Source organism: Nematostella vectensis, chromosome 15 (assembly GCF_932526225.1).
Source record: "Nematostella vectensis chromosome 15, jaNemVect1.1, whole genome shotgun sequence".
Lineage (NCBI taxonomy): Eukaryota > Metazoa > Cnidaria > Anthozoa > Actiniaria > Edwardsiidae > Nematostella > Nematostella vectensis.
Window position 1 is genome coordinate 8,829,298 of NC_064048.1, and position 12,727 is coordinate 8,842,024.

The window sequence follows — 12,727 nt, forward strand, 5'->3', positions numbered from 1 at the left end:
TCAATCCTGATTATCGTCCAATTGTACGTTTATTTGGTTATGTTCTCCCCGCTGTATATGGTGCATTTCTATTGGCTCTGCTAGCGCGCCTTGACACCTTCCTGCATTTCGTTCTCCTGCTCTACCTTGCACGTTCGCAACAACAGGTTTATGCCTAAACAAAACCTGTTTGAACTCAGGAATCCTCCAGGCGTACACCACGATGTTAATGCACGAGTTGGAATATTGAAGATAACGGAGAGTCATCTCAGTATAATAATTATAAGACAAAAAATTTAATCTTAGTATGACCCAGTAACACATATTAGGAATCCATGTGACTAGTGACGCCAGCGTGACAATGAGAAGCGTGACGGCAAGCTTCTTGTCACGCAATCTTTCACGGGCTCCGTGTCCGTTGATATGACTCGCCCTGGATCTGATCATGATGACGGTGTAGGCAGCTGGCATTATTAGAAAAGGCAAGAAGATGTAGATAAAGAACAATGTTAAAATAATCTTCACAGGTATGAGTGGGGTAAAATCGCGCAATGACATCGTCACTGTACTAATAAGGGCGATGACCCAAGGAGTTCCGATCAGGAGACCGTAAAATGTCTTACACGTTCCTCGGTGATAGAAAGGAAAGGCGACTGCAACAAGACGCTCCACCGATACAGCGGCCAGAAAATTGACCGATGAACAGGTTGAGAAATAATTCAAACTAAAAACGAATACATCAAAGGCGTGGATAAGATAACGCACTGAGAGCAGGAATCTCAGAAAAGCGATAACCCTGAACAAGCAGTTGAGGCCGACGAGAAAATCGGCGATGCACAGATTGACGAGTAGATAGTTTGATCTGCGCCGTCGGAGACTTTTCGTTTTGAGTAAGACGACTAGGCTGATGGTGTTCCCAATAATCGCCCAAAGTCCAAGTACCGTCAGGCACGGGATCGCTGCCTTGAAAACACCTTCATTTTTATCTGTGTTCCCCTGTGTTGTAGTGTTGCTGCTTTGATTCATTTTTAAATAAGTGTTTTTTTTTGTTTTTTTTTTTGCGGAATTAGCGTTTACGAGGTAAAGAATGGGAAAAAAGTTTTCTTTTTGTCGTTTTATGAGCTGTGCTTCGCTCAATGCTGGCGAAACTAATAAGTACATCCGATATGAGTTTGAGACTATATCCAACTGCTCGCAACGCAGAAATTGACCCAATTTGTACCTAATTGGAGTCTGAAGGTTGCGTTTTCATTTCGAATCTCCAAATGTAAAAGAGTAATGTTATTGAAAAACACCATCTGTGCACTCTAAAAGACCTTGTCTTTCTAAATGAGAAAAGCTTAAATGGGCCGACAACCATCAACCAACAAATCATTCATTATTTTAGCAAACCCAGTGGAAGTCGAATCAATTTTAAAAATCTTAGGCAACTATATGTATACATTCTTGTACATTACTGACTAACAGTACAAAGTCTTGAAAACTTCAAATAAAAATAAGACCTAGAATATAAAAGGTCAGGGTTGATCATTTTTATGTATAGACAAGCAACATTAGAAAAACATTAAATATGAGAATTAAAAAAATCAACCGAGATCAGCTTTTTATTAGTTTTAAATCCAAGAGACAATAAGTCCATTTATGGATGAAATAATACTTTTGCCGCAACTAGTTTAAGAAATGAATGGATTTCAAAATAGCCATCTGTGATATCAAAGACCTTCTCTAACGAGAAAATTCCTAGAAATTTTACGTTTCGGGATTCGATAAAAACTCGCCCTATTCCCAGACTGTATATTTGTATTACTTTTTCCATTATTAATATTTCACAATCAAAGACATTCTACGTATTTTTAAACGTTTTTAGTTCTCAATGCACAAGAATACTTGTCCACCTAATATATAATTTAAGAAATGCTCCCTGTAAGAACTAGGCAACCTAACGGTAAAATGCAAGTATGTCGAAATTTGATTAGTCAAGACAAAAAAATACAACATAAGTTACACTTAAAACTAAATCCTGCCTAACGTTTTTGAATACACTCTTTTTTTTTTATAAGAACGTCTAATTTCCAGTTGAGGCTGGGACGTTATATGTTCTGAATATGTTCTTAACGACGTTCTTAAATTTTAGGGTATATAAGAATATAAAACCCAATGAATTATTAGGAAGAGAACTACAATAGCAATAGTAATGTTGTTACTATGAGCACAATTTTATTCTTCATTTAAGAACGCATCAGGACTAAAAAAGAAAAAAAATCCTGTTATCATGCATCATATCTGCATCATATCTGTTAGCATGTTCTAAAACTTTGGTGAAATCTCAGGCTGGACTTTCTTATAAAAAAGGTTCTTATGAAAAAAAGTATATCGCTTATTGCCTTGGTTCTCGGTACATAACTCTTACTTAGACAAATCTAACGTTGGGAACCTTGTGAAAATTATGTCAAGCAAAAACTATTGTTCTTTTTTCTTTTGATTGGTTCAAAACAGAAAATTTCGTATAAGATATATCAGGGAGCACATGTTTCATGTAATTTTCTCAAAATCTCTTCATATTTTGTGACTGTGTGTTTAGTACAAAAAATATCCCTATTTTTATTTTCCACGCAGCATACAACGTATTTGTATCTACTCTGCTCGCACGCCTGAAAATCTTCCTATATTTCCAGGTGGTCTTTTCCACCAAATTGTTCAGTCAAATAAATCGATTTTCGTATTTGCTGGTTAGGTTCTCCCTGCTATTCATGGTTTATTTCTTGACCTCTGTCACGCTATACGCTTGAAACCAGTTATATAGCGTGACATGCCCAGGCATTCTGACCTGTGTCACGATATACGCTTGTATACAGTAACATGGCGTGACATACACAGGCATTCTGACCTATGTCACGCTTACGCTGGAATACAGTAGCAAAGCGTGACATGCGCAGGCATTCTGACCTCTGTCACGCTATACGCTTGAACACAGTAACGTTGTGTGACATAATCGAGGTTTATCAGATATTCTTCCCTTCTTTGATTTGCATAAAACATAAAGCGTACCCGGTCATCGATCTATGGGGGATATTTTCAGACTGTAGGATGGCTTTTTTCTTTGTTTTCGCTTTTTCCCTTTTTTTTCTTTTTTCTACCGCAACACGCTATGTAAATTAAAAGCTACAATTAGTAGGGAAATTCATTTAATCTTATTTTATAGGCCAGTTCATTCATAGGCTGATGTGGTTGATCGAGAATGATTGAAGCGGACTCCCAAATATGGTATGTAATGCCTAATAAGGAAATGACCGATTGAGCTAGAAAATCGACAGTTTCAGTAAAACAAAATGGAATGCTATTGGCAAATTTTATATTTACATCGATTTTAAATGATAATTTAAAATTTCTTCAATGAGATTTGTATTCTTATTTCGAATGAAAACAATAAAAAAGGTGTGGCTGAAAAGGGCTTTTAGCAACACCTACGAGAAATCAAACATACACGGAAAAGTAAAGATCTTAACACTTCAGAAACCTATTACCGAACACGAAATAATAAATAAATGTACAAGTGCTTGGACGGCGCACTAGGAGGGTCGACGAAGCAGTGTCAGCTGCCTGTCACAAAGCGAAAAATCAAGAACCACAAAAGAATCTCTACACTCTTATTTTCTTTATTAGAACCTTTTTAATAAGAACGTCCAGCCTGAGATTTCGCCAAATTTTAAAGAACATGCCGAGGCTTAGATAGTAGAAAGGACCAAAGGTACCTGATGCGTTCTAAAATGCAGAATCAAATTGTGCTCAAAGTAAGAACCATATTTTTGCTATTAATCATTAGTGTAATTCTCTTCATAATTATTTATTGAGTATAATATTTTTATATACACTAAAATTTAGGAGCATCATTAAGAAAAAATTAAGCCTTAAAATGTCCCAAAAATAAGAACGGCCCAGCCTCAACTGAAAATAAGACGTTCTAATAAAAAAATGAGTGTATTCGAAATTGGCGAAAATAACGTATAAAGCTTAGTTTTTAGATATGATATTGTAAATTTTCTTAATGTTCTTCGTGTTTCTTTATTTTGGATGAAAAAAAAAACGCTCAGATATATCAAAAGAAATATCTAAAACTTTTCATAATCTGTAAAATAACAAACCCCTGGCTCTCGTCTGTGAGGTGAAAAAGTTTATAATATCTTTCAATAGTCTTACTTTCAAAAGGTCAAGACTTGTAAAATAAAAAGCTACTGAAAAGACGGTACAAGTATAGCTTCTCGTACTTGGCTGACAGTAAACTTGGTTAAAATCTCAAAAGAAAACAATGCCATTAAATCAACAACGCACTTAATTGTTTCAAACAAAGGGCGATGGAAGCAATACGACAAATGCTGAGTGGTTGCATTCCCTTATGTAAACTTGACACTGTATTAGCGTGTCTGTGTTTATACAAACCTGAATTATATTTACAAAACGTGTTATTATTTAAAGGGCAGGTTCCTTGTACTGCCATTTAGATTGGTCTGCGGCTGACAAGCGTAAAAAAGCCCTTGATGTTTCTGTTTCCGGTTGCACACTGGTTAATCTTCCTTTTAGTGTTAAAACCGTGTTGAAATCACGCCATCCTTGACGCGTAATCACCGCATATCAACATAAAGCATTTGCCTGCCATGCGGGTAAAATATTCGTAGAATCTGTTTGTCACGGCAGGGTATCCTCCAAAGGTGACCCAATCGACGATTTGATTCAGATATCTGAATATCACGCTCTATTATCACCTTTTAAAAGTACAACATCCCAGTTTATTTAACTAGAGAGCTAAGTTATGACCAGAGACCAGCCATTACATAGAAATACATTTATTATAGCCATGTTTAGTAGTACTATAGTTTTAGTTAGACTAGCACATAATGCAAAGGTACATTGTCAATAGGGTCGGCCTTTGAACTGAAGTTTACTATAAGGACCATCACTCAAGCGTACAAGCGGCAACTAGAGGTGAAACAATTTTCAAATGTGTACCTTCCAAACGTCATAAAAACTTTATCAAACACTAACTGAATACGTTATGTTGTTCTTAGCAGCAAATATGTTTTCCTAAGATGAAACAGTAGAGGTTATTCACTAACAGACACGTTAATAACTTACCGCCCTCAAAATATAAATAATCGACTGTGTATACAGGTTTACGATATGATCATACCGTGCAAATTCCAAGTATATGGACCGGCATATTATTTTCCCGGTCCGATAGTGTCACTAGAGGAATATTCCGACCCTGAATTAGAACTCCCTCCAGTTTCCACTAAAAGGCGTTCAAACTGGTTTACTTTCTCGTTCAAAAATCCTAAAACATCGTTCATATCTCCGTCCCACTCTGTTGAGTCGTTATCCGTGGCTGAGTGTGGTCCTCGAGCCTCGGTCGCCGGCTTTGTGAGTGATACCTTATGCTTCGAGATCGTCGAGGCCTCCGTATTTACAGCGCGTATTGTAATCCCGCTAACAGCCGAATCAGAATTATACGAACTCGCTCGGGAGTTATCCCCACGCGGAATTATAAAGGGCCTATTTCGTTTGATGTTGAATGAGTCCGAACGCTTCGGTGGTTGTGGTCGAGGCCGAGGAGTTTCGCTTGTAGGGCTAGGGGTAGAAGGTGTACTAGGAGTAGCAGGAGTTAGTGGTATTCTCTCCTTTTCTTTGGCTCTATCTCTAGCGTCTATAGAATCTAAGTTATCCAACGTAAGCGTTTTCTCTCGCGCGATTCTCTCTAATCGGTCTGTTCTCTCTGGCAGCGGAGGCGGCTCGTCGGATGGTTTGGTCTCTGCTTCTCGGACCTCTCGCCGCAGTAGCCTGCTCTCCGCATCTTTCTTCTGTATCGTTCTCTCGTGTTTCTTAGCGAGCCCGTGTAAATACTTCACCATATCCTTTTCTCTTTTTAACTCAGTCTTAAGCTGGTTCTGGGTTACTTTAAATCGATCATTTTGGTATTCAAGTTCCTTCATTTTCCTCTGGAGGGTCTGATTTTCGGTCTTGAGAATGATAATAATCTTCTCCAGGTTTGAATTCTCGGCTTTTAATAGCTTTAGCGCCATGTGCAGATTGGAGCCCTGGTCTATAGGCTCTGAAAACCTCATATCGTTAGCCATAGACGCTAGGTACTCGCGGTTTTTGGCAGATATCCCGTACATGGCTACTTTATCACCGTATTCCTTCCTAGAGCTCCCAGTTCGACGATGCATCACAATGTCTACGAGTCACTAACGAAACCGCAGGCACTTGCATATTTAAGGTCCCCCTGTGTTGAGTGACATCTTAGCCGTCGCGTTACCTATTTTAGAACCATTCCTGAAAATGACCTTACTTAACTAATCTTACTCAATAAATATAAACTTAGAATTTCCTCCTTATACGGAGCTCATTTCCTATCTTCTTTAGCCTCGATGCACGGATAAAAATTTATCGTAGCATGGCTTATATTTTGACTTCAGCACTTTTGTGTGGAATTTCCGAAGCGTTATTTTTTGGTTTTGCATGTATTTCCGGTGTTTTTGTGGATACGGTCAAGTTGATGAGCTGTTAAATCAAATTAATACAATTAGCACCAAAGCGTGAAATTTAACAATAAGGTAATAAAGTTTTCACGCCATGTTTTCATCAGTTCTCATCACCTATTTCACACCAATTTAGTACCTATATAAATATTCACTTCTTGCCAATTTTACAGCTATCGCACAAGTGTCAACAATTGATGATAAATGCTGGCTTCGATTAATGTCCAGTTGTTTAGATCTCGCAGCAAAAGGAAAGTAGCTAGACATTATTTGATTCGTAGATCCATTGACTCTGACAATTAAGTAACGGACAGCCTGCGGAAACGAAAATTCCCCCAGCACCCCTCCCATATAAAGGATATATAGGCCATAATATCAATTAAACAAAAACAGCGAAAAATCCTTGGCAAAAAGCGCGGCGAATAAACACACACCAAGTTTCACAACAATAATAAAATATTTTATTAATATTTTTCAAATCCAATGCTTCTTAAGCTGAACATGTTGAATCGAAAATGAATTTTCATCCCTCGTGAGCGGTTTTTGGAAATAAAATTCCGTAATGGTTTATTTCACTATTCCTTGTCCAAGTTGTTATCTACACGGTACACTTTATATTCTAGTACTCGAAAATCGAAAATGTCTATTAGACCAATCGTACAAAAAAGCGAAAACCAGTGAAAACCAGCTTTGGTGTGAAAGCAACTCTGGCGTAAAAGATGGACTGGTCGAGGATTCTACCAGCATGACATTAATAGGCCCTTTACGTAGTTTTCTATTATAAGGGGTATACCTATCTTGGCGGCCAGAAATAGGCAATGCCCGATGCAATAAAACTATAGTTTAGTCTACCGCAAGATTTTTCTTTCGATACATTTTAAGCAAATTTATAGTAATCAAATCTGACAGGTGAATGAGGGAGCGTCCGGCTTGTAGCCTTGTTTTCTATGATTCATGCGCTGTTATTATTGGATTCTGTTTTCCTGTTCCACGTTAATGATTATGCAATTTTCTTTTATTCGTTCCCATTTTTGTATTTTGCGATTGACCTTTTCTTCTGATACAAGGTTAACGAGAAAATCCTATGCGCACTAGTTATTGATTTCGCATTCCTGGCATACCAAGGCACATATGTCGGTCCCAGACACGTGTGAGGGAGATTATACGTGCTCTAAACCAGAATTGAAGAGTTCAAGAGCAGCAAAGGTTCTTGACAGAATCGCGCCTAAGTGCGTGTAAAAACGCTGAACGAGGGTGGTGTTTTGACCGGTCAATTGGTTTGTCTGCGTTTCAAAGCCCTGCCCTGTGTTGTCTGTGTTTTTATCGATTTTAGCAGCTTCTTCCGTCTTCGCATCATCAATGAACTCCCAGAAACCCTCGAATAGGATTGCATAGCTTGCATATTTGATTTGAGAGTTTCTTATGGTGATGTTGAGTTGAGATAGCTGCAATTTTTGCTATGGGATAGGGGATTACATCTTATCGGACGTAATCGGGTGTTCACGGTGCATCATTCTTTGCATGACGCTGAGGAGTTGACAGTCATAGCGTGAACTTTAGACTTTGTCATAGCGTGACACAAACGTGACACATGGTGACATAGGCGCGCAGTTCAGAGAGGGGTGGGGGTGGAGGGATTTGTTCCATGTCGACCTGATAGGGATGCTCGTCGTATTATATATATATCGGGTATATATCGGATATGCTACGTAAACTTGCAGGAACCGTTCGGTTTTGTTTTTTTAAGTCAGTCATTTTGAATAGGTTCGAGGAACACTCGTTTTTTTTATTACAATAGAAATTCGCGCATGCTCGCCCCAGTCTCCCATAGACCATTACGGCGAAGAGCAACATCCGCTTGATCGTGGAGTAATTTCGAAATAGCCATCTCAAAACAACGTTTTTTAATAGGTTTACCAGCTTCTCACAACAGCCAAGAAATGGACGGTGACATTTTGCTAGGATGGCAATATGGAGTCTGACCATGGCTCTTTAAATGACTGAAACACAATCTTCTTACAGTTGAATACACTCTTATTTTTATAAGAACCTTTTTATAGGAACGCCAAGCTTGAGATTTCAGCAAATTTTGAGAACATGCTCAGAACTTGTGAAACGGTAGGGTTTTACCGGTTCGATAGAATGGCTTGAGAAAGGTTAGGGAGAAGAACAAAGACGAGAGCTGGTTCAGGCCCTTAAAAGAATCGAGCATACAAAAACAGGCAGAAAAAATCTTACAGAGAAAATCGAGTAACAAAACTGTCCGGGGGAAAATTAGCCGCGTCATATAGCTAACGATCCGTTTCTCTGTCTGATTGATTCTAAAATGCAAAAAAGAGGGTAATCCAGTTTTATATTTCTAACTATGACTAAAGCCGTATAGATATAATAATGGGAGCATAGGTTTGAGACGAAGCTTAATGCTCATTCGGTCTCCTTAAACTCAGAATTGAAAACACTCAACCTGTGAACTCCTTATGATCCTCTCTTGTATTTGCCAACGGCTCACCAGAGACCGGCACTGTTTCTATGCGTTCTATTAGCTTTATGGCCTTAAATGGTCAAGGGGGCGATAAACGATTCCATGCCCAACCTTGTCCCCCCAGGGTCCTCTCGGTAATTTTCGATATGACGCCATATCGAAAATTACCCAGAAGACCCTGGGGACGAGGTTATCCCATGTCTTCTTTCCTGCTAACTCCAGAGGAGGGTGGACACGGGTGCGCGGGGCACGATGGGAAAAATATCGATTTTCACTCATTTGCTTCCTGACGTTGACGAGACAAGACCTCGGCAGGAACATCAAATCTGGTAAGAATTTACCGAAAATGACATGAAAATAACAGCTACCGTATTATTTTATTCTACTTCCAGATTCTCTTTTAAGTAAACTTTATTTACTGATGTTAAATTGGAGTTTTAGAGTACAAATTTATCTACAAAGTCTTGTTTTTCACTCGAAAACAGTGAAATTTTGCATCGCAGACTATTTTTCGTGAGTGTTGAGTGCATTGAACTTTCCCCTTCTAGATAATCAAGGGATAGATAAGAAATTTGACATAATTGTAGTCAGTGGGGCACGTTTTATTTCGACTATTCATCTTATTAGAACGGACGAGTTTTTTTTCTCAAAAGCTTCATTGATGCTGATTTATTTATGCTGATTTTACATGTCAAGGTCCTTACAAATGTTGAACAATTTGTACTATTCAGAAAGTAGTTCCAAAGCTTATCACTTCCCCTCTATTATTGCTATTTAGCTCGTGTCTGTCAGCAGAAAGGTTCAGGTGATTGCACCAAGCTATTGTCAAATAAATTTTCTCTTGCATCATATATTGAATTGGATGTGAATAGAGATATTTATATATAAAAGGCCTCTGATAGCAGGGTGTATACCTTTTAATATGTTGAATGTTAAATAAATAAGGTATGTTACACAGAGAGCAATAGTATTATACTTATCATAATTATCACAATTAATTTTTCCTCCTTTGGTGCGAAAATGTTAATATAGTTTTATGATATTGCCACAGAAATGGATAGCAGCACGAGTGGTACAGAGAGCTGGTGCTGGTAACAGACTGTACGCCCATCCATCTTCCCTGTCCAAGACATCGCAAGAGGAAGTGGCTAATGAACAAATGCTGAACCACCAAGGAATATCATCCAGCCCGTCCGTACAAACCCTGTACCTGTGCCAATCTTCAACACCCAGAAAGAGCAACACAGCCCGATATTGGTCTTTCTTTATACGAAAAAAAAGGCAAGAGTGGGGTGGGAGTGGGACATTAGAAGGAGAGCGCAAATGACCAGAAATTTTAGGGAAAGAGATAAGAGCCTTAGCCTTAGAAAAGAGTGATAAGAAGGATTATGGAGGTATTTTCAAAGAAAGAATCAGAAATAGACATTATTTTGGATGATATTGAAAAACAGCTCTTCAGAGTTATGGATGTAATAGGTGACATTTAAAAAAAATATTGTAAATTTATACTAGTAAAACTCTAAATATATCTTTTGATATAATTTGATGAGTTTGCATTCACACAATAAATTTAAAAATTTCATATCTTTGTTTTTGATAGATTGTTGCTACTTTATATAAGAAATATGATTCCAAACAATAAGAAATGAGATTTCCAACAATAAATAATCCCCTAAAATACAATGTCTTATGTGTTATACAATATATATAATAAATTACTTAATGTTGTAACAAAAATAGATATTCTGATTAGATCAAGACTTTGTTGTGATAATATTCTGATACTGTACCCTATACTATTCTTATGCTTTGCATCAATTAGTGCATAGGTTAAAATCAATCGGTCAATCGGTTAGTCAATAAATGGGTCAATCAATAGGTCAATCTGTCAGTTAGTCAGGTCCCCATTTTGCCTTGTGGGTCAGCTGACACCCCTCCAACAAGCATGTAGTGGGTTCTACAATGAATGGGTTCTGCAACTCAGTAGGTTTTACATTTCTACCCCTACAACAAAATAAAAATGATAATTCCATTAGCATTTATCTCCTCCTTCAACAAGAATATATAGTTATAAGCACAATCATAATCTAATAAACTAATTGTCACTTTCTTACTAACTAATATATTATCTCCTCTGTAATAAGTAAGGAGATGGGGTAAAATGTTTGTGAAAAATCAAATATAAGCTTACTGAAATCATTTAGTATTAAAAAAATGGTAGCAGGTTCGGGCCAATTACCCTTTTAAATTCAACAACAAGTGTCTCACTTCATTTGACATCGTAATCAATTAATTCTAACCAAATTTTGAAATAAAATCTACTAATCTAAAATTGAAAACACAGTCTTCTATATTTTCGTTTGTCTCCTGTTTTCTTATCATAGTTTGGCAAATTTGTCTCTATCTTTTTCATATATAACATAATTATCACAAAGCAGATACTATTACAGAGGTCTTTAGAAACAAATTCTTTAAACATCAGCAGCAATCGAAACCAATTAATTTTGACCAAAACTACAACGACACTAGATTTTTTACCGTATGATTTAGTCAGGGCGGACGATATATTCGTCATCCTTGAACATGAACTTGTTCAACGAATAACACGAAAAAGGTGCGATGGTGATCCATCTCGTTTCGCGATAGGAAAAATGTCCAACTTTAAATTGGTACACAAATTAATTGCTTTAGTGGCTGACAAGTTATGAACTTTGCCGGTTTTTCACGATATTGCTACAAATGTAAATTCGCTATTTTGATGACGAGTGTCTCCAGTTCAAGCGCTTCTTTCTCCATAATTACAACTCGTCGTCTCTCCATCGCTTGTCAGATTGATCTCTAGTTATCTATGAGTACATATTGAACAAAACCAACACGTAAACTTACCGACTAAACCACAAATCTGCTCCAAAGTGAAGTTGTCCGGGAGCTCTTCACCCAAAAACTTTTAAACAAAAATGATTTTTTTGGCGCGTTCTGATTGGCCAAGCCGATTCACGTGACCCGTTTCAACCCTTCTCTGGCTAACTCATGACATCACTAGACACCACAGGTAGCCCACATACACTATAGACATTTTATTTCTTCAATAACTTTATCCCATATCAACAATTGTTTTGAAAACTATTGTTTTTCACATGCTTATCTCGGCCAATTTCTTATGAGGAAAATGCTTACCATTTTTCCGCTTCAATGGTTTCATTTTTCGCTTGAACAGTATACGAAAGTCGAGAAATTTCACGTAGAAATTCGCGCTCTTGAAAAACTGGCCTAGGCCCTAGCGTTTACATTTTCCCGCGCACTTTTAGACCATTTAGAGAAGCAACAGCCGTTGCGTCGAGAACGTTGACTGTTAGCCCTCCCCTCTTTCATATGAGTAATTTTCCATATAATTCTTCCCCTGATAAACAGGAAGATCAGACATCGAGAAAGTCGTTTCTTTCAAATCAAACCTCTTTGAGGTTTCAAAACTTTGGAAACATCATTTTCTACATTATAATTAACGGTTTCTTTCACATCTTTCACCCTGTATTTCTTTCACATAAGCTACTGAATTCAAGTATAAGTTACTGTATTCAGATATTAGAATCTGCCAAAGAATATTAACGACTTTTTTAAAAGTTATGTTCTTATTTTTGAATCCAGGTTTCAATTAGTCTTGAGAATTTTTTTTTCTATCTCATTAAAGTGTTCAATTACGCCTCAACCCCACCCCCTATGAAACGCCACCTGA

General features: G+C 37.5%; 2 protein-coding genes and 2 long non-coding RNA genes across 4 annotated transcripts; 1 reads left to right on the top strand and 3 right to left on the bottom strand.

The window, feature by feature from the left end:
* Nucleotides 1–1,005, bottom strand: LOC116618330 (galanin receptor 2a-like). The gene has a single exon (XM_032381858.1). It carries the CDS (start codon nt 1,003–1,005, stop codon nt 1–3), a length of 1,005 nt encoding a protein of 334 aa, XP_032237749.1.
* Nucleotides 1,006–4,804: 3,799 nt separating this feature from the next.
* LOC116618341 lies at nt 4,805–6,455 on the bottom strand. Its single transcript, XM_032381871.2, has one exon. It carries the CDS (start codon nt 6,198–6,200, stop codon nt 5,196–5,198), a length of 1,005 nt encoding a protein of 334 aa, XP_032237762.1. The 5' UTR covers nt 6,201–6,455; the 3' UTR covers nt 4,805–5,195.
* Nucleotides 6,456–9,095: 2,640 nt separating this feature from the next.
* Nucleotides 9,096–10,674, top strand: LOC116618317. The gene is made up of 2 exons (XR_004296143.2): nt 9,096–9,323; nt 10,046–10,674. It is a non-coding gene; the product is annotated as an uncharacterized LOC116618317 (long non-coding RNA).
* LOC116618318 lies at nt 10,564–12,327 on the bottom strand. The gene is made up of 2 exons (XR_004296144.2): nt 11,881–12,327; nt 10,564–10,998 (listed from the first exon to the last, which is right to left on the bottom strand). It is a non-coding gene; the product is annotated as an uncharacterized LOC116618318 (long non-coding RNA).
* Between the last annotated feature and the right edge of the window lie 400 nt (nt 12,328–12,727).

Coding starts and splice junctions, on each gene's coding strand:
- LOC116618330 (XM_032381858.1), bottom strand. CDS start 1,005: ATGAATCAAAGCAGCAACACTACAACACAGGGGAACACAGATAAAAAT.
- LOC116618341 (XM_032381871.2), bottom strand. CDS start 6,200: ATGCATCGTCGAACTGGGAGCTCTAGGAAGGAATACGGTGATAAAGTA.